Source organism: Solanum verrucosum, unplaced genomic scaffold (genome assembly GCF_900185275.1).
Source record: "Solanum verrucosum unplaced genomic scaffold, falcon-dt-bn FXZP01000149.1, whole genome shotgun sequence".
NCBI classification, from domain to species: domain Eukaryota; kingdom Viridiplantae; phylum Streptophyta; class Magnoliopsida; order Solanales; family Solanaceae; genus Solanum; species Solanum verrucosum.
Genome location: NW_026020295.1, coordinates 922,180 through 943,282, shown reverse-complemented (window position 1 = coordinate 943,282; position 21,103 = coordinate 922,180). Strand labels below are relative to the sequence as shown.

The 21,103-nt window shown below is 30.5% G+C and overlaps 2 protein-coding genes across 2 annotated transcripts; both read left to right on the top strand.

The window, feature by feature from the left end:
* The first annotated feature begins 1,651 nt into the window (after window positions 1–1,651).
* Window positions 1,652–4,824, top strand: LOC125834715 (ACT domain-containing protein ACR8-like). Its single transcript, XM_049513854.1, has 7 exons — window positions 1,652–1,736; window positions 2,135–2,180; window positions 2,543–2,657; window positions 2,755–2,822; window positions 3,042–3,608; window positions 4,022–4,126; window positions 4,239–4,824. The coding sequence occupies exons 1-7, from the start codon at window positions 1,654–1,656 to the stop codon at window positions 4,578–4,580; spliced, it is 1,326 nt and encodes a 441-aa protein (XP_049369811.1). The 5' UTR covers window positions 1,652–1,653; the 3' UTR covers window positions 4,581–4,824.
* A 7,849-nt stretch (window positions 4,825–12,673) lies between these two features.
* Window positions 12,674–19,402, top strand: LOC125834720 (AT-hook motif nuclear-localized protein 1-like). Its single transcript, XM_049513867.1, has 5 exons — window positions 12,674–13,508; window positions 16,657–16,724; window positions 17,050–17,181; window positions 17,677–17,838; window positions 18,747–19,402. The coding sequence occupies exons 1-5, from the start codon at window positions 13,127–13,129 to the stop codon at window positions 18,981–18,983; spliced, it is 981 nt and encodes a 326-aa protein (XP_049369824.1). The 5' UTR covers window positions 12,674–13,126; the 3' UTR covers window positions 18,984–19,402.
* Window positions 19,403–21,103: the final 1,701 nt, after the last annotated feature.

Sequence of the window (21,103 nt, the reverse complement as noted above, 5' to 3'; positions counted from 1 at the left end):
AATTGTAATTTTACGCATTATCAATGTAGGGAATTTAACTTTGTAAAATAATAATGCTATGGGACATGCAAAAATCACACTCCATGATATGTCCACCAAACACCTAATTAATTAATGTCATGTTTTTTTTAGTAATTTATTAGTCAGTGAAATGAATTCAGACTGTCTAAACAAGTCAATGATACAGTAACAGCATGAATCATACTATCATAGCATGAATTAGCATCTATGTATGCATACAATAGAAAATAATTAGTTATTATATTAGATAAGTATGTAATGAGTACACCTTAAACCAAATAATTATATTCGTATTTGTTACAGAAAACTATACTCGGTATATATTAATTAATTATAAAACAAGTAATCCATTATTTATGACCTTCAAATAACAAAATTATTTCTAACTTTGAGTTTTCATATTCAAATCTTATGCATAAAATTGTCGTTTATGTTAGAAAGCATTTGATTCTCAAATATGAAACTTTGTGGGGTGAACTTAAATTTCATCTAAGTTATATCAAATCTAAAAACTGAAAAACTATATTTGCCCTGGTTCATGTTGACGTGCTAATATCATAATCTTAGTCAATAATTGTCTTTTACTTTATAACTCTCTTTGTTCCATTTTATTTGTCGTCATTTGAATAGTAGAGGGTTGAATTAACCATGTGTTGCTGTGAATTCGACTATGAAATTTCTAATTTTTTTGAAATAAAATTTATGTATAATTAAGTAAAGATAGGTAAAACAAGATTAGTCGTTACTTCAATGGTGTGGCCTAATAGTGAAGAGGATTATTAGGTTCCGGATTAAAATTTTAAAGATAAATAATAATATGTGATTTTTTCCCTCATTTGTAAGGCTAGTATAGAGTTAGTTACCTGGTACCTAATATTGCTAGAAGGTGATAGGAATTTCATGAAATTAATTAAGGTGCGCGTAAATTAATTCGAACACCACAATTATTATTATTTAAAAAAGAAAAAACAAGAGTAGGCATGGCATGTGACATACTCACTTATGCACACCTTTTGCTAGAGTTAAGACCTTGAAATATAAAAATAATTAATCAAAATGTCAAATATAATATATTTCTTTCCATAGTCAACTAATTCTTTAAAAAAAAAAAAACATAGTCAAATAATTAGCAAAAAAATAAATAATACTCCATATAAATAGGTGTGTATTTACAAAGAAGGAAAATGAACAAAAAAAATACTCAAAACCAAAAAACGCCATTTTTACTCTTTAGAGAGAGCGAAGTAGACGGATTTTTCAAGGTCGTTAATGGTGGAATTGAGGTGTTTCACTGAAGAAATTTTCTCATTTTCTGAAAAGGGGTTCTCAAATTGTTTGCTTTGAACCTGAATCCTTCTTCAATTTCTTCATTTTTATCCTTTCTTTTTCGTCTTTGGTGCTGAAGGAAATTTTAACAGTTACTGGTGGAATTGAGCTGTTTCAGTGAAGAAATTGTTTGTTTGAAACTGAGCCCACCTCCATTTTCTTCCTTTGATCTTGTTTTTTGACTCTGGTGTTGAAGGAAGTTGAAGGGAATTCAATTCCAGTGAAGAAATTTCTCATTTCTGGAAAAGGGGGATTTGAAGTTGAAATTTGCTTCAATTTATCCTCTTTTTGGGTCTTTGGTGAAAAATGAAATTCAACACAGATGATATGGAGTGGCCTACTTTTTTAGATGAATATGAAAAGCTTGTTTTTCGAATGACTATTCCCAGGTTAGCCCCTTCACTGTTCCTCCAAATTCTGCGGGGGGGCGTTTGATCATGAAAATTGTGAATATTTGAAAAAAGAAGAAGTAGTTTTTGGTTTCAAAGTGAAAAAGGATATTTGAAATTCGGAGTTGTGTTTGACCATGAGTTGCTTTTGAATTTCTGTGGGTCATTTGGAGTAAAAAAGAAACAAAAACAATCTTTTTGGTGTTTTTCAAATTCTTGAAGCTGATCTCTGGATTTTTATGGTCAAACGTGTTTCTCGGAGTTCAACTCGTAAAAGAAATGAAAAAATTTCATGGCAAAACGCATCCTTTATGTTTCATAACTTGAATTTGATAATTTTCCATTTTTTGTTTGAAGTACTGTTTTTTTCTGATTAGTCTTTGTGAATTCTACTACAGGGTCATGATCGATAACACTAGTTGTTCAAACGCCACCCTTGTTAAGGTAATTTGCCTTTGCTGGAATCCTTGGATCTTTTTTTATTCAGTCAATAATTACCATCATTGTTCAACTAGTCGAGGACGAGTTTATCTGAGTAATGGTCACTCAATTAATAGTTATTATATGAGAAAGTCACTTCCTTTGTTGAAGAAAGGTGATTTTTTGAGATAGTAACTAACTATAAGTTGAGTGACCATATGAGAAATCGTAGTCTATTTTACCACTAATTGTCAAGCTAACACACCCTTGTTTTCATTCGGATTAAGAATACAAGTTACATAGGAGGAGAATTTATGTAAAATGATAGTTAAATCCATCTTAAGTAGTACTAATCTTTCCGAATTTGATGTCGTGATCATGTACAGATTGATAGTGCGAGGAAACATGGGATTCTTCTTGAAGCAGTTCAAGTTCTCACGGATTTGAACCTTTCAATCAAGAAAGCTTATGTCTCATGTGATGGTCGGTGGTTTATGGATGGTGAGCTGAGCTCAATTCATTCAACGTTTTGGCTTAAGAGAATTTTCAGTGAAATTTTTATTGATTCTTTGCTGTTTGAATTCATTTTGATCTGCAGTTTTTCATGTTACTGACTTGGATGGAAACAAGTTAACGGACAAAAGATTCATCAGCTACATCGAACAGGTATATAGCTATCATTTTAACAGTTATTCCATTACATACTACGTTACATGGATCCTTTATTTGCCTTGATATCAAATTCTCGTGACATGGACGGGTAGGGCTACTTAATGGAGATTTTTCAAAATATACTAAAATTACCATATTTGTTTAACATATAATATGAAAGATACTTGATGAGTCTTTATGCTAAATTTTAACTTTTTTGGTAATGTTAAACAGTCACTAGGGACAATTCATTATGCAAGTTCAAAGAGCTATAATGGCTTGACTGCTCTGGAATTAACTGGGACGGATCGAATTGGCCTTTTATCGGAAGTCTTTGCTGTACTGTCAGATTTACACTGCAATGTAGTTGAAGCTAAAATGTGGACTCACAATGGTCGTATTGCCTCCCTGATATATATAAAGGAAAGCCAGTCAGGGTACCCAATTGAGGACTCACAGAAGATTGACAGAATTGAAGCCCGTTTAAAGAGTGTTCTCAAGGGGGATAATGATGTTCGGAGTGCTAAAACATCAGTGTCATTGGCTGTCACACATACAGAAAGAAGACTTCACCAAATGATGTTTGCCGACCGCGATTATGAAAGAAAGCCAGTGATTAGGACTAGCAACGATACCCCAATTGTATCGGTGTTGAACTGCTTGGAGAAGGGTTATTCCGTGGTAAATATTCAGTGCAAAGACCGAACTAAGCTTCTATTTGATGTCGTTTGCACGTTAACAGACATGCAGTATGTTGTGTTCCATGCCACAATTAATTCAGCTGGGGACAGGGCATACTTGGTATATATTCATTTACCTACTTATCTCGTTTTTTTATTTCTCTAAGGCATAATACATAAGACACGCTCAAACCTGGCCTCGACTGATAAGTAAGTACTCCAACTTTGAGTATGCACATCTAGACACATCAACTCGATGTGTCAGTCGAACACTCAAACTTACAAAATGATCATCTAGACTCCTCCAAAAATTTTGTCCCATGTCTGCATAGGGTGGTCATGAGACACAGTGGGGACATGTTGGGAGTGTTTAGTTGTCAGTTGAGACCTAGTTGAGGTGTCTAGATAGCATACTCAAAGTTGGAGTGCTTCCCGTTGAACCCAAGTTTGAGTGTCTGTTTATGTATTATTCCTTTATTTAATAATATTCAGATAATGTGCATTTGCTCATGTTTTTCTAAATCTTGTCTCCAGGAATTCTTCATTAGGCATACAGATGGAATCCCAATTAGTTCAGATGCTGAAAAGCAACGTGTGATTCTATGTCTACAATCTGCTATTGAAAGAAGAGCATCCGAGGTATTCGTCTGCTTCTCTCTTTTACTATGTGAAAAGAAACGTTTTAACTATATCTTTCGTAAAGAGTGTTTAGAATATGCTTCCAACATAGTACTCCAATTCTTGATCACAGGGAGTGAGGCTGGAACTATCCACAGGAGACAAACAAGGCTTATTGGCCGATGTAACTAGAACATTCCGGGAAAATGGCCTAAACGTGACGAGGGCTGAGATATCAACCACAGGGGATTCAGCTCTAAATATATTTTACATAACAGATGTGAGGGGGAATCCAGTCGATTCAAATATCATTGAGTCTGTTAGGGGGGAAATCGGATGGAGTAACTTGAAAGTGAAGGAATTGCCATTGATCAATCATCAAACGGTTGATAGAGACGGGTCCGTGTTGTTGTCACTTGGTAACATATTCAGAAGGAATCTTTACAGCTTGGGGTTGATCAAGTCGTTTTCTTGATGCAAGAAAAATGAATCTTCTCATACCAACTTACCAAAAAGAAGAATACGAGAAGTTCATATTCCTCCGAATTCAGACTCTGGAAGCCTCAAAGGACACCTAAGTTCAAGTGGCATGTACATAGCTTAAGGATTACTATAAAGTGATTCGTTGTTCAAGAAAAATGCATAGCTGTTGGAGAATCCGATACATGCCCTAGTGATGTTTCTGAAGAGTCCGAGCAACATAGGGTGGATGGTATTGGGGGCCACTTAGCCCACCATATTCAATAGTTAGGTACAGTGAAACATGTAGTAGGAGACAACGCCTCAATTTCAAGCAAGTTAAGGTCGGCTACATGAATTTCCATTGTCCATGACACTCAATTTAAGCATGCAAGGGATGGGTATACAACGAGGACGCTTTAATCTTCAAGCAACTCGAGATCAGCTACATGAATTTTTACTGTCTATGTCACTCCCTTTTAAGTAGACGGTGAAGGGCTATACAATAAAAATGCCTTATCTCAAACAATTTGGGTTCGGCTTACATGAATCTTCACTGTCTATGTCGTTCCATTTATAAGCCGGCAGGGAAGCAGGCAAAAGAGTCCACAAAGTTGTTTGTTTCAGACACACTGTATATCTGTAAATATTCACTGTTTTTAAATGCTAAATCTAATGTTTGACTTCCTTTTTTTATGCTTATAATTGTCTGTCTGGATGTTAATTGTTATCCATATGGTTTTTCATCTTCTTTTATGGAGTAGATAATATTATACTAAAAGATTTATGCAAATTGACCAATAAAGATTTTTTTAAAAGATAATTCTTTAATAATTTGCAAATAATTGGCTTAAATATTTTTTTTAAGTGTAGGTGGATGTTGCTTCTTACTAATTGCAAAGAATTTTTTAGATCCTTCAATTTGGCATCTTACAACTTCATGCCTATAAGTAACCATTTTTTTTAAATAATTGACATTATTACAATAAGGGAAGAGTTTGAGTGTGACATATGGATTTAATCGAATTTAAATTTTGTATTTATTTAATATGTATAAGTTATCAGTACTTGAAGAAATTTAAAACTCAAATTCATTGATTTCAAATTCTGATTCGATGGCTGACTATGTATATTATTATAATAATAATAATAATTTTCTTGGCTGATGTATGTATAGGTTGTAATGGATTTTTTTTATTTTTTATTTTTTTAACTAAAAGGAGGTTGTAATGGATAGAAGGGTATCTTCTATAAATAATGTTCCAAAAGGGTGCTTTTGTCTCTTCTTTAATTTGTTTTGTTTAATTGTTCCAAATTAGTGGCTTTCATATGATTTCTTACACGTCAAATGTTATTCTTTAAACACTAAAAAAGCATTCCATCCTTTTCTAGACAATAGTAAATCACCTTTTGAGTTTTGTTTAAGAAGATAATTATGATAAATCTTATCATTATAAAGGCATATTCAAATATTCAATAGTAAAAAGAAATTAATTGACATGTTTGTAATTGAACTTTTTCCAAACAAAGAAAATAATCTTGGCATTACAATTCACTCAAATGGGACCTAAATTAGTTTCACCTGTTTCGGTCGCGTTTTTCGTCTGACTCTAGGTCTCAACCTATGAGATGTGGGTCGTGACACACTAGTTGTTTCATCTTGAATGTGTCTAACTAGCTTTTCGCCTTTAGTTTTTCAATCTATTTTCTTTTTAATTTTATATTTTTTTATTACGAGAAATCTTTATTTTTACGCGTAAAGAGTTAATTCTTTCTACCATATCACAAACTTGAATTTTATGATGATGCATTTTCAAACTCAATTTGTTTTGGCTTCTGTTATAAGAGCTTATTGGGCCTAGTTTCATCCAATTGGCCCTCATCCATTATTGGCCCATCTAGCCTGTTATGAAACAACATGATCTACTCAGAATAACTCATTAGAGATCTCGAGTTTAAATTTAGGAAATAAAGAAGCCTAGTAAAGTGGATTCTCCTCTCTAATGGATTTTACATGGTGTGAATTTTAATTAGTCAGGCCAGTAGATACCGTGTACTAAATGGTTATACAAATATAAAAACTAATGTGAAAGTTCCAAATGCATAATTTTTTCTTCTTATTTTTATTTATTTGTGCTTTATATGGTCATGTCTAGTGGCAGGGCAACATGTGCACTATTGAAATACTTAATATGGTAGGGAAGATGTTCTTATGAATGCTCTTTTTTTGTAACAGTAGTACAATCACTTTACAGTCTTGTCTTTATAAAATAATTATTGTTATGAAGTTTCAACGTCTTTAGAGTTCCATCCAGAAATTTTCTAACTTCATAACAATTACTATTTCTTAATTATATGACTAAAAAGTGATTTGTTTAGTGGATTTCACCCCTTGTTTCAATATTACTATATAGTTCTTATATTTCTTCAAATCATAAATTATACTTCACCAGGCTTCATTTGGGTCAATCCATCACCAAATGGTTGGGCCTAACTTTGTTGGATCAATAACATGCATGTTTTAACCAAATTTCTTCGTGCAAGAAGTAGTGAATTGTAACTAACAATATCGTTTGTCTTAATAATTTTTGATTGCTATAGAAAAATATTACTATAGAGAACATATAATATAACATAACATCGAAAATCAATTCTTTTAAAACTAGATTGATAAAGTGAAATGGTGTTATAGAAGATGGTTGTTATAGAGAAATGTGATAGTATCTCACTATTTCTTTTATGATAATAATGTTGTGTATGCCTTCACTAATCCATCGAGTATTTGTTTCCTCACAACTATTAAAATATGTATAAGGTAACTGTTCTACCATGACTAAGACATATGAAAAGAAACATATAACAATTTCCCTTTAGACTTGAATTTGAATTCTGATTTTCTATGATTTATTCTTACTCTATTGACGGTTAAAGTATTATGCCTCTTTTTCTTTCTTCCTAGTCCTTTTTTTAAAAACAAATAATAATAAAACAAATTTGGGTTTTTAGGTGTTCAAACTTAGAAAAGGTCTCTCTTTTTATTTACAAATCCGACTAATTCAGACTCACGCTTATTTGAATAATTCAGGTTGTGTTCTCATATGGAAGGGGAAAGACACTCTATGTCACCATTTTTTCACAGACTCAAATTCGATACCCACGATTAAGTATGAAAATATTTTATTCAGTCGCACAACAATTTTTAGTTATAAAAAAAGAAAAAATTCACACAGAATGTTGCACTAGACCAATTAATATAACAATTATTTTTGCTTATAAATTTTTGTCATTTGATCAATGATTAAACAATATGTATTATCACTTCGATTGTGACTCAAGGTTAAATTACCTGAACATAAATAAGTACTCTCTCCATTCACTTTCATTTGCTAATTATATTAAAAATACATTTTTATTTGTTATTTTAAGTATATAAAAAAAAACATATTTTTCAATGCTTTGCCTTCAATGTTTAATTACAATTCACAAAATTATTCCTTAAGATTTAAGTCAATTATATATTATGATAAAAATACTTATCTTTAATATTTTTTAAAATACAAACAAAGTCCAAAATGAATAAATATAAATAAACAAAAGGGGTAGATTATATTTTAGCTAAACACTAATTAAGCACCATTGATGGCCCACAAAAGAACCTAATTGGTGGCCAATTCTTGTAAGCTTTCAAAAACCCATTTAATGCACACAACTAATATTGTTTTTCTTTTTATACTTCATTTCACTTTAAGAAGAAGAAGAAGAAGAAGAAGAAGAAACTCAAACCAAAATAAGTAAATAAAATAAAAAAAAGTAAATAACAAAATGCCCACAAGTCAGCTTTTTATTGATTGTACAAAGATTATAATGATAAATTATTGAAATTTCATGTCCAAATTAAAGGAATCTCATAACAATATATTAACTTTGTAAATGTAATTAATCTCTCTAAAGACATTATTTGTTTAAATATTTTGATAGCTACATCAAAATACTATATAGATATAATATAATATAATTATATATATGATTGGGTACAATATAATTTTAAAAATTATGGTGGAAACATAAGGATGCTAAATTGCCAAGTGGTAATCAAAATAATAATTGAATATCTAAAAATAACATATAATATAATATAATTATATATATGATTGGGTACAATATAATTTTAAAAATTATGGTTGAAACATAAGGATGCTAAATTGCCAAGTGGTAATCAAAATAATAATTGAATATCTAAATTATTATTTCTCTTGAAAATTAAAGTTAGATGTCATCAAAGCTTTATAATTTTTATATCATTATAAATTATTTTTTAATCCCTTCCACTTGCACCCATGATGTTGGAATTTGCAAAAACTTTAGTCATGATCAATTACCCAAAAATTTAAAATATTATATTATATATATATATATATATATATATAACCACTCATCACCATAGACATAATATTAATTAGGGAAAATTGTATATAATAGCAAACTATTAATTCAAATTAAATGCTATATGTGAAAGTTGCTCTATTAATTATTTAATCTTTTTTGAATTAGAATTGTTATTATCGGAAGGTGCTTTACATTATTATTAGGGATTATAATATTTTAGTCACTCTGATAAATTTTATGATAAATGACTTAATATATTTAATTTTTAAAATTAATTAACAGATGTGCTTTTAATTTCATTTCATAAAGTATGTTAACCACAAATATAGAATAGTGGTACAAATTAATATATATATATATATATATTTGTAAGTGAAAGAATCAAATTAAAATATATATTTTAAATAATTAAAAATTAAATTACTTAGATATCACATGGACGAGAATTAAAATTTATCAACAAATAAGGGACCCAAAATACTACTTAATTTACCTGTAAATATACTAAAATGATTTTTTTTTTCACTAAAAGGGGGAAGAAAATGGAGAATTAGCTTACATAATACTCTCTGTGTTTCAAATCATATGTAGTAATTTCTGAAAATATAGTTATTTTAAGATAAAAAGTTATTTTTCTTTATTTTTTTAGTGCAATTGCTTTTGAAGACTATAAATGTTTCAACAGAAAAAAAAAGTTCAATATTTCTCTTAAAGAACCTGTAAAAAAAGTATATGACAATTGACACATAATTTGAGACGGCAAGGAATATTAATCCTCTAATCACTGCATATTTTTTTAATCATTTTCGAAAAGAATTGTTATTATCGAAAGGCTATTTACATTATTATATAATTTCAAAAACGTTAATTATTTCTCCCTAGTAATGGCTTTATTGTTGGTCAACTTTAGTGGTCCCACAAAGGGACAATTTTCTCTATTATATAATAAATAGGGTGCATCAATTATCAACCTTGTGAATTGATTTTGTAAGAAAAAAAAATAAGATTAACATTAATAATATTGCTATATTTGGGTAAAAAAATTAATATTATCAAGTAATCATGATGACCACATACTGATTCCTTTTTCTTTAATTTATGAAATATATGATTTCTACTAACTAATTCAGCTGTTTAATATATTAATTAAGCAATATTTAAAGGTTGTAGTTTATCAAAATTGCTAAAAACAATAATAAATAAATTGTACTCTAGGGTGCGTAAATACACGCTAGAGTACAATATTGTTTTTTTTTAAAAAAAAAATTCATCAATTGGTCAATATCCATGTTAGAGCGTGATTAAATTAAATTTCGTATCAAAAAATTTCACATAGAGAATAATGTATACTTTGATACACATAAAATTTTAAGTTTGAATCTATCTTTAAATCACTTTATAACATCAGTTTCCCCCTAATATAATAAATATGGTATACACTATCTTTTGTAATAGTATGATTTTTTTTTACCCATTACAAGATCAAGACCTATTATTTATTGAAATCTTTGGGAGTTTTCACATGAAGTATTATATCATGCGTTAAAAATACGAACTCAAATAATTTAATTTTAGTAAATAAAATTTGTTGAAGAGTCATATATTGGAAAAAAAAAAGAAATAATTAGTCTTTATATATGGATTTTAATTCTTCCACCGCAAATCAGCTTTTGAGATTAAATTTGACCCAAGATTTATTTTAAAAAAATTAAAGTGAGAAAACATATAACTTAATCGTAATTAAATAAAACAAATTCAACAAGTGATCACATTTTATATTAATTGTGTCATCTCCACCTTCTGACACACTTAATCTTTAGTTTCACAACTCTAATCCCCACCACTCCACACCCCTACCCCCTGCTCACGCATTCTATAATATTTGTCTAAATTATATACAAAATATTAATTTAAAATAATAATTTTTACTTACATATCAAACACAAAAAAATAGGTAAGAAATTCACTTATTTCTAGATTTTTCTCGTAAAATACTTTCTTCAGATATTACATTTAAAATTATAATTTTACTTAAAATCCTCTTATAATTTCTTATAACTTTCTCTCCTCTCATATGTAACTGCTTACACTTAGCTACTTAATAGTTAAAAGGAAAATATGAAAATAAAATAAAATAAAAATAACTTCCTACCCAGAAAGAATAAAGTTGAATAAAAAATAAAGAAATTATAATGATGTATTACTACGTGCACTCTGAAAATTGTACATTAGTGATGTAAGTAAGCAGTAAAGAAGGATTAGCATTAACCAGAAATGGAAAATAAATCCAGAAAAAAATAAGAAGTGGAAAAAAATATATAAATAATTCACAAGAAAGGAAAAGGCAAATTATATATATATATATATATATATATATATATATTATATAATGGAATTTTAAAAATATATTTTTTCCTTAATTTGAATTTTTTTTATAATAAAAGTAGTAAGAAATAAAAAATGTGTTTGTTCTAAGAATTTTTAAACAATAAAAAAAACAATTGAAATATTTTTTAGACTTTTAGCATAATTGCTTTTCAAAAAAAGTTGGTTTGTGTAATTTATTTATTTTTTTTCAAAAATTGTTATTGAGAAATTCTCTTCTTTTTACTTTTTCTTCTTTACTATTCACAAGTTAAATCACACTTTTAAAAAAAAGAAAAATACAACAATAACATATTTAGTATAATCTTATAAATGAAATTTGAAAAAAATAATAAAAAATACACAAATTTTACCTTTATCTTTGTGAATAAAAATAATATTTCTGATTGATCCTTAACTAAAAAAGAAAATAATTTTTTGAACAAATTTTAAAGAAATGCAAGACATAAAAAGCTAGTATAACAAAAATATTAGATAAAAAGAAATATAACAATAAAAAGAGTAAAGATAGTTAAAGTAAAAGAAATAATATATATTAATAATACAATTTTAAAAAATAGAATAATGTAGTATAACAATGATAATACAATAACTCAATAAGTGAGCAATTTGATTCTCTAGACTAGAACTCTTGTAAATATTTAATTATCAACTAATCATCTAACATTAAACATTGATCTCTATGTTCTCCAATTTGATATCATATTTTCGATATGTTAAGTTAAATATGTGTCATGCTCTCTCTAATCATATTTATCAATTCTTTCTCGATTTTTTTCAAATCTATCACTCGCCAACCTTTCGTATCTCCTCACTTATGTATATGTATTCCTCCTTTTTACATGTCCCAAAATCATCTCAATCAAAACACTATATAACATATTTCTTTGTATTCATACATTTTGTTTGTATTTGCTTAACCATTAAAAAAAAGGCCTTATTAAATAAATAATAAAGCAACAATGGATGGGAAATAATATATTATCTTTTGATATAAAAATACAAATTGTTGGGTATGTACTTCATTATTTTTTCCTTAAATTTTTATTTATTATTTTAAAAAAAAGGAGAGAGAGAAAATGGTTGTCTTCATGCCTTGGCAACCTAATTTCACTTTTCCCAACTACAAACTTTTTAATTTTTTTTAATTTTTAAAATTTCAAATTTTTCTTTTTTTTTCACCGGACTCCAAATATTTTCTTAACCATAACACATAATTTTCCTGCTTTCCATAATTAATTAATATTAATTAATTATTAATTAATTAATTACCTAATATTTAATAATCCTTTTTTTCTTGTCATTATTATTATTATTATTATTTCCTTCAATTACGATTCAGACAATCTGAAGAAAGTTAGGAAAATAAGCAAAATCCAAATTACCCTTTTCTTTTCACTCTACAAAAACTCCATTTTTCACAATTTCTCATAACTTTTTTTAGCTAAAAATTCAATCTTTTTTTCTTTTAATCTCACTCATTATTTCTCAAAAATAGAAATTCCCCTGTTTTGCTCTGTTTTTTTCTTTTCTTCCTCAAAGTTGAAAAAAATGAACAGCTTCATCTTTTTTCCAGTTTAATCCTTCTGTATTTCTTTTTAGCTGGTAAGATTTAATAAATATTTAATCTTCATTTTTCATTTTTGGTTATTTTGAGTTCTAAGTTCTTGTTTTTTAGCCTTTTTTGCTGTTCACTTTAGAAAAAATGATGGTTTTTGAATAAAAAGGTGATTTTTTTTTTCAATTTGTTGATTTTCTTGGTGATTTTTTTTTTTTGAAAAAAATTTAAATATGAGTATGAGTGGAGTAACAGTGGTGGGATCAGATGCACCATCTGATTACCATGTGGCACCTAGGACAACTGAAAATCCCAGTCAAGTTTCTGGATCAGCACCTCAAATAATGACTATTGCACCAACTCCGGTCACCGGTGCCGGCGCCGGCTCCGTAGCACTGGCGTTAGTGAAGAAGAAGAGAGGTAGACCAAGAAAATATGGACCAGATGGAGTTGCTGTACCGTCTACGGCGGCAGCGCTTTCGCCGAAGCCGATTTCGTCGGCGGCTCCTGTGTCGTCGCCGGTGATTGATTTCTCATCGGAGAAACGGGGGAAAATCCGGCCGGTCGGATTAGTTAGTAAGCCTCATATGCCTAAGTTGGAGGTTGAAAATTCAGGTAAAGATTTTAACTTTTCTGTTTTTTAAAAATGTTTAGTTAGTGGTAGATTAATATTTTGATGTATTAAGCTCCCGTTATGTTTACTTTGTGTTGTTAGTGGCATACCTATATAGACTTCATCGAAAAGATATATTGTACACAAGGGCGGAGCTAGAAACCCATCTTGCTGTAGTAAGCTCCCGTTATGTTGTTAGTGGAGTAACTACATAGACTTCATCGAAAAAGTTATATTATACATAGGGGCGGAGCTAGAAACATATCTCGATTTAGTAAGCTTCCGTTATGTTGTTAGTGGAGTAACTACATAGGCTTCATCGAAAAAGTTACATTATACATAGGGGCGGAGCTAGAAACATATCTCGATGTAGTAAGCTTCCGTTATGTTGTTAGTGGAGTGACTGCATAGGCTTCATCGAAAAAGTTACATTATACATAGGGTCGGAGCTAGAAACCCATCGTGATGTAATGAACTTCCGTTATGTTGTTAGTGGAGTAGCTACATTGAGTTCATCGAAAAATATAATATTATACATGGGCGGAGTTAGAAACCTAGTAACTTTTGCTAAACTAGTGTATTTCTATTAAGAGATTTATTAAATATTTAAAACCAAGTTATTAACATTTGAAGTTGTTGTTATAAAATTTTGAATCCATAAAATTAAAATTCTGACTTCGCCTCTGGTTATATATATATATTGAACTTTTGAACAATCTTAGTAAAAATCCTATTTCGCCACTATGTTGTGTGCATGGTGCGGTGAAGGGCAGAACACATTGAGTTTATTGTATGCAGTCTTAGCCTGCATTCATATAAGTGGACACTTATGTAACATATAATCCATTTTGGGTTCAATCGAATATAACGTTTTGATGTAGGTCACGTACACGTGTCTGTGTGCATGTCGCGTGTGTGTAAATTATCTCGATGTACTAAACTATTGTTATGTTGTTAGTGGCGTACCTACATAGATTTCATCGAAAAAATATATTATATATATGTACAAATATTAAGTTTAGAACCCAGTTATTAACACTTGAAGTCATTGTTATAAAATTTAGAAGTCATTGCCTTTGATTATACATATAGGTCAAAAACTACTTTTATATATATATATATATATATATATATATATATATATATATATATAAAATTTTTGAATAACCTTAGCCTAATTTCCTAGCTTTGCTGTCGCATCATGTGTAGGGTTCGACGAAGGGTCAAACCACATTGAGTTTATTGTATACCGCCTTAGCCTGTACTTATGTAGGTAGATGCATATGAAGTATATAATCTATGGGGGTTCAATTGAATGCAACGTTTTGATGCGGGTCATATATACATGTGTGCGCACGCATGCTGCATGTGTGTGTAGAATATCACTAAAATTTCAATAAATATTAAATTCTTAACTCATAATTTCAAATGTATAATAGGAAAAATCAGGTAAAAAATTTAACATTTTCTAATGTTTAGTTAGTGGTGGATTGATATCTCGGGTTGCGGCATAGCCACGCATACTTCATCGAAAAAATATATTATACATATAGGTCAAAAACTACTTTATTATAGAGATATATATTAATATTTTGAACACCCTTAGCAAAAATTCTTGACTTTGCCGTTGCGTTATGTGTAGGATCCGGTAGAGGATCGAACCACATTTGAGTTTATTGTATGCAGTTTTAGCCTGCATTCATGCAAGTAGACGCGTATGTAGTATACAATCTATGGGTTCAATTGAATGCAACGTTTTGATGCATGTCATATATATGTGTGTGTGTGCACATGCATGGTGCGCATGTGTGTAAAATATCACCATAATTTCAACAAATATTAAGTTCTGAACTCATAATTTCACATGTATAATGGGAAAAATCAGGTAAAGATTTGAACTTTTCTATAATGTTTATTTAGTGGTGGATTAATATCTTGGGCTATTATGTAGCTACATAGACTTCATCAAAAATATATATTTTACAGATATGTTAAAAACTATTTTTTTAAAGATATATATTAAATTTTTGAACATTTTTAACAAAAGTCCTAGTTTCACCATTATCTCATGTTTTGGGTCGGACTATATTGAGTTTCATGCAAGTAGACACATATGTAGCATATAATCTATGGTTTCAATTGAATGCAACGTTTCGATGCAGGTCATATATACGTGTGTAAAAAATCACTAATATTTCAACGAATATTAAAGTTTGAATGCATAATTTCAAATGTATAATGGGGTAAATCTAGTTAGTTGGGTTAGTTAGTCACTAAGCTCTTGTTATGTGTAGGGTCTGCCGGTCCGGTGAACCACGTTGAGTTTGTTGTCTTAGCTTGAATTCATGCAAGTCGACACGTATGTAGCATATAATCTATGTGTTCAATTGTACGCAACGTTTCGATGCAGGTCATATATGTGTAAAAAGTCACTAATTTTTCAACAAATATTAATTTTTGAACTCATAATTTCAAACGTATAATGGGGAAAATCCGACCTGATTAAGCCTCATATGCCTAAGATGGATGTTGAAAATTCAGGTAAAAATTTGAACTTTTTTACTGCTTATTTAGTGGTTGATGTAGCCGTTTGCTTGTACGTGCATATGCTCTTGAGCTATATAAAAAAAGAAAAAAAATTGCAGTGTTCTCTTAGTTCAGTGCACTAAGCTCTAGTTATGTGTTGACTTCGTGAACGGTCGAATCACATTGTAGCATATAATGAATGGGTTCAATTGATCCCATCATTTTGATAAGGTTCGTATATAGAAAAGAAAAAAACGTCTAGGTGTGTGTTAGTCCAGTGAACTAAGCTCCAACTATGCTTGGGGTCTAAGTGAAGGGTTGGACCATATTGGGTCTATTATATACAACCTTATCCTTTATTTATGAAAGTTGAGGCGTGTGTGTAACATTTAATCAATAAGTTCAATTGAATCCAACATCCGATACGGATTGTAGATATATACGTACAAAGTCACTAAAATTTCAACAAAACTTTGAACTTCGTGATATAATTAATTGAGCTATGTTTTTTATCCTATATATTTTCCTGGAGGGTGGAAAATATTCTTAAATATTAATGAGCATTTTAGTTACAGGTGCATAAGCGTGTTTGAAGGTGATCTAATGTTTGAATTTTTTCTGTAGGTGAATGGGTCTCATGCTCCGTTGGTGCTAATTTTACACCCCATATTATCACCGTTAATACTGGAGAGGTAAATTTATTAGCCTAAGTATGTGATTTTCATTGGAACTTTGTTAGTTTGGTGCTTCGCGTAACGTGTCTTGATAATCACACATATAGCCCTTTCTCTCATTCAGTATACGTACTGCATGAATTTCTTTTTTTCATACAGTACTCAAATATGATATGCAATTCATCATCAATTGTTTCACTTGCTAGTACATCTCGAATTCTCAATAATTAATTAGTCATTTTTCTCGGATTAATTTCTCATGGCAAGTGGCAACCGTATACATGCATGTTTTAGGACTATTATATATTGAACTTCATTATCGTTATTTTGGTTTTCTTTTTAGGATGTCACCATGAAGATTATATCATTCTCTCAACAAGGGCCTCGAGCAATATGCATTCTTTCAGCAAACGGTGTAATTTCAAGTGTTACACTGCGTCAACCAGACTCTTCTGGTGGCACATTGACGTATGAGGTGCTGCAGCTAGTTATTCTTTCATATTATGGTTAATCTTATCATTCATACTGTTCAGTGGCATCTTTACCTCTTCTTCGGAGGTTTAAACGTGAAAGATCTTCAACAATTCTCTTCGCGTTTGTTGGAAATTCAACATGTATCTTCAAGTAGTCCCAAGTCAAATTAGACTAAATCATTAAATTCCAGATATTGTAAAATTTATTATCCTTGTCTTGTTATGGGGTTAAGTCTATATAGACAATAGTAAGTGTACAAGTCTATCAAGTGGGAACTTCATCTATTGACTATGGTTATGTAGAAGCCTTTATCTACTTTACTTTAAGGGGTCGTTTAGTTCAGAAACAAAATTATGCAGGGTTTTATAATGCAAGAATTGTAATACCGGGATTGCACCTTCCTTCCTATATGGAAATTGATGAAAGGCATTGTCTTTGCGCATATTTATCTGGTTGACATTTGTGCATAACCTTCCTCCTTCCGTTGTTCCTGCAGGGGAGGTTTGAGATACTGTCATTGACTGGATCATTTATGCCATCCGAGACAGGAGGAATGAGAAACAGATCCGGAGGAATGAGCGTTTCTCTAGCAAGCCCTGATGGACGTGTTGTTGGAGGTGGAGTTGCGGGTCTACTAGTTGCTGCCGGTCCTGTCCAGGTATTGTTTCTTCTATGGTTGTTTGAAGGAAACATTGTGCATATTTTGGCGATAATTTTTTACTTATATCCTCTGATTTCACACGTTTAGTGTAGTTTGACCCGTCATAGCATGTCATCTACTCTCTTTCCTAAGTTATCCACCCGAAATTATGGAATAGTTGTTTTCAAAACAGAAAAAAAGGTTCAATTTTACCCTGTTGTTCGACTTATCCTCCGTTATATTCTGTGGTCATTCATATATTTGTTGTTAGCAAATCGTATCATATTTGCCCTTGACTTGACGGGTCTCCAGTATGGACTTGGCGGATTCCACGTGTCAAAATACTTCAGTAAATTGGATTCCATGTGTCAAAATACTTCAGTAAATTCATCCATAATGATTTAAAATTATCCTCCGTTATACCTGAGGTAGGAGAATACGAGACAATTTGCTAATAGTAAAGATATGAATGATCTTAAAGTATATCAAATAGAAAAATTAAGATATTTCGTATGGTTGAGGTTCTTTTCCACAGTCGGTGAGCAAAAATTAACCTCTTTTGACAAATATGAAGCGGTAAAATTCGTGACAAAGTTAAGGGATGAATCTTAACCTTTTTCCCGAAATATGTTGACTCGTGGAACCCACCGATTTCACACTTGAGCTCCGGGCAAATTCAAGACAAGTTGCTACCTACATGGTATGATTGGTTCCAAAGTATACGGACAACAACAAACAAAGTATACGAACAAACAACATATTCAGTGTAATCACACAATGGTTCCATAGTATAACATGGTGTAACATTAAGATATTCCATATGGTAGAGGGGTAGATTTGGACCTTTTTTCGGAACAAATACGAAATACTTTGACGACAATTCTCCGGCCAAATTAACATTTGTTTTTTCTTTTGTTGTGAATCAGATTGTTGTGGGGAGCTTCCTTGCTGGAAATCAACATGAACAAAAGACGAAGAAAAACAAATTGGAGGCAATAACAGCTGCTGTTGTTCCTCTATCTAGTCCAGATATTGAAGAACCATCATATAATCACTCTTCAGCAAAACCTACTATGCCCGCTTCCTCGATTAACTGGTCATCATCGTTGGCAACTGAGTCAAGAAGTAAGACAGCTGACATCAACATAACGTTGCCTGCATAGGAGTCCGTCCGTTCTTATTTGATTGATCCTTGATTCTCACATCCATTTGTTGTTTAACTTGTTTGTCAACCTCGTGTCCTCGAGCATGTCATTTTCCTGTTGAGGTATGTCTAGTAATCCGAACTAGTTTTTGTTGTAGATGTATAATTGGTTTCAGAAATGAACTTCATCAGGATTTATGTTAAGTTAGAACCAAGGTAAATTGATCATCTTCTCCTCATGGAATGTGTGTGAACTATTATAATTACCTACAGGAAAATCAAACCCCTCCCATGAACGATTGATTGATATGTTTTTCGGACCAAATTTATTTTCTCCTATATCGTCTCTTCTCAATTGAAGCGGACGATATGGATTTGATCATCTTCATAGTGTGACAGATGGTGGTCTGTACATGGCTTAAGAACAAATCCATAGGCATATAGCTAAATGGTTTGTATATTATAAGTAGGGGTGTACATAGGTCTGTTTGTTTTGGTTTTTCATTAAAAAAAAACCTAAATCAATTATGTCAGTTTATTAAATTTAAAAATCAAATTAAATCACATAAAGTCAGTTTTTTCGGTTTCGGCTTTAGTTGGTTTTTTTAGTTTTTTACAACTATACAGTATTTGAAAAAGAGATCAAATATGTTTTCATTTATCTGTGTGATAAGCTAAACTTAAAAAATGTTAAATGAATAGAAATTCTTGAAAATTTGTAAAATTCACACGAATACAGAATATTTTTTTTGAAATATCAACATTCATTATGTTAAATTAATAAGATTAAATGCTACAGGCAAACTGAATACAAAACAAAATATTCACAAAGTAAATTGTTAACTTCGAATTTGAAAAATTATAATAATATAATTGTAACTTCGGATCTTAATACAAAATAGAATATTTACAAATTTTACAAGCCCAAATTTGAAATAAAATATATAAACATTGAAAACTATAAACTAACTAAAATATATTAACAAAGTAGATTACAAATAAATTTTTTTATCTATAAATAAAATAAAATTTTATATATATATTATGTCGGTTTAGTTTGGGTTTGGTTTGACTGTTTTTCTTGGGAAAAGGGTCAAAAATGTCCTTAACGTATTGGAAATGACTCAAAAATACTCTTCTTCCACCTATTAGATTAAAAATGCCCTTCCATCCATCTATTTGGATAAAAATGCCCTTAAGGTTAAATTTAAGTTAAAATTACCCCTCATTTTAACAGAAACTGATGTGGCATAAATAATTTTTTAAATTAAATATGTGGCATTATTTCTATTGGTCCAAATTTAATTAAAATTTAAGTTTAAATTACCTCTCCTTATAACAGAAACTGATGTGGCATAAATAATTTTTTTAATTAAATTTGGACCAATAGAAATAATGCCACATATTTAATTTAAAAAATTATTTATGCCACATCAATTTCTGTTAAAAGGAGGGGTAATTTTAACTTGGGCATTTTTGATCCAATAGGTGGAAGAAGGATATTTTTGAGCAATTTCCAATACGTTAAGGGTATTTTTGATCCTTTTCCCTTTTTTCTTTTAATACCAAACCAAACTAAGAGTGGTCGGGTTTTTTTTTCAACTGCCACACCAACCAAACCAAACCACAAATAGTTTTTTTTTTCGGTTTGATTTGATTCGTCGGTTCGATTTGACTTTACGGTTTGACTTGTACACCCTTAATTATAAGGCTTGTGAACAAGTCCATTGACATAATTACTAGCGATTTCGGCTTTATGCAAAAATAACGTTTGAATTTTTGGGGTTGGGGGTAAGGCTGGCAAACGGACAGGACCGGATCAACAGGACCGGTTTTATCGGAACCGATACCGAAACTAGTCCTCGTTACCGGAACCGGGTCTTACCAGAAATTTCCAAAGGTTCCGTCCGGTCCCTTAGTTACCGGATAGGAACCGGTTTGGACCGGACCGGAACCGGTTTGGACCGGACCGGAACCGGTTCTTACCGGATCTTTGTGTACCGGTAATTTTATTTTTTTTATTAACTTTAATTATTATATAATATTATATTATTAATTAATAAAATTATATTATTAAAAAACTTCAATTTAAAACTTTAAACTTTAAGTTACTTTAAATTTTCAATTGAATTTAAGTTT

What these genes read in the sequence shown, in the direction of transcription:
- LOC125834715 (XM_049513854.1), top strand. Translation starts at nt 1,654, where the DNA reads ATGAAATTCAACACAGATGATATGGAGTGGCCTACTTTTTTAGATGAA. An exon ending in TCATCAGCTACATCGAACAG is followed by an intron (nt 2,823 to 3,041) that starts GTATATAGCTAT and finishes AATGTTAAACAG; the next exon opens with TCACTAGGGACAATTCATTA. An exon ending in TTGAAAGAAGAGCATCCGAG is followed by an intron (nt 4,127 to 4,238) that starts GTATTCGTCTGC and finishes TCTTGATCACAG; the next exon opens with GGAGTGAGGCTGGAACTATC.
- LOC125834720 (XM_049513867.1), top strand. Translation starts at nt 13,127, where the DNA reads ATGAGTATGAGTGGAGTAACAGTGGTGGGATCAGATGCACCATCTGAT. An exon ending in GTTGGAGGTTGAAAATTCAG is followed by an intron (nt 13,509 to 16,656) that starts GTAAAGATTTTA and finishes TTTTTTCTGTAG; the next exon opens with GTGAATGGGTCTCATGCTCC. An exon ending in TCACCGTTAATACTGGAGAG is followed by an intron (nt 16,725 to 17,049) that starts GTAAATTTATTA and finishes TTTTCTTTTTAG; the next exon opens with GATGTCACCATGAAGATTAT.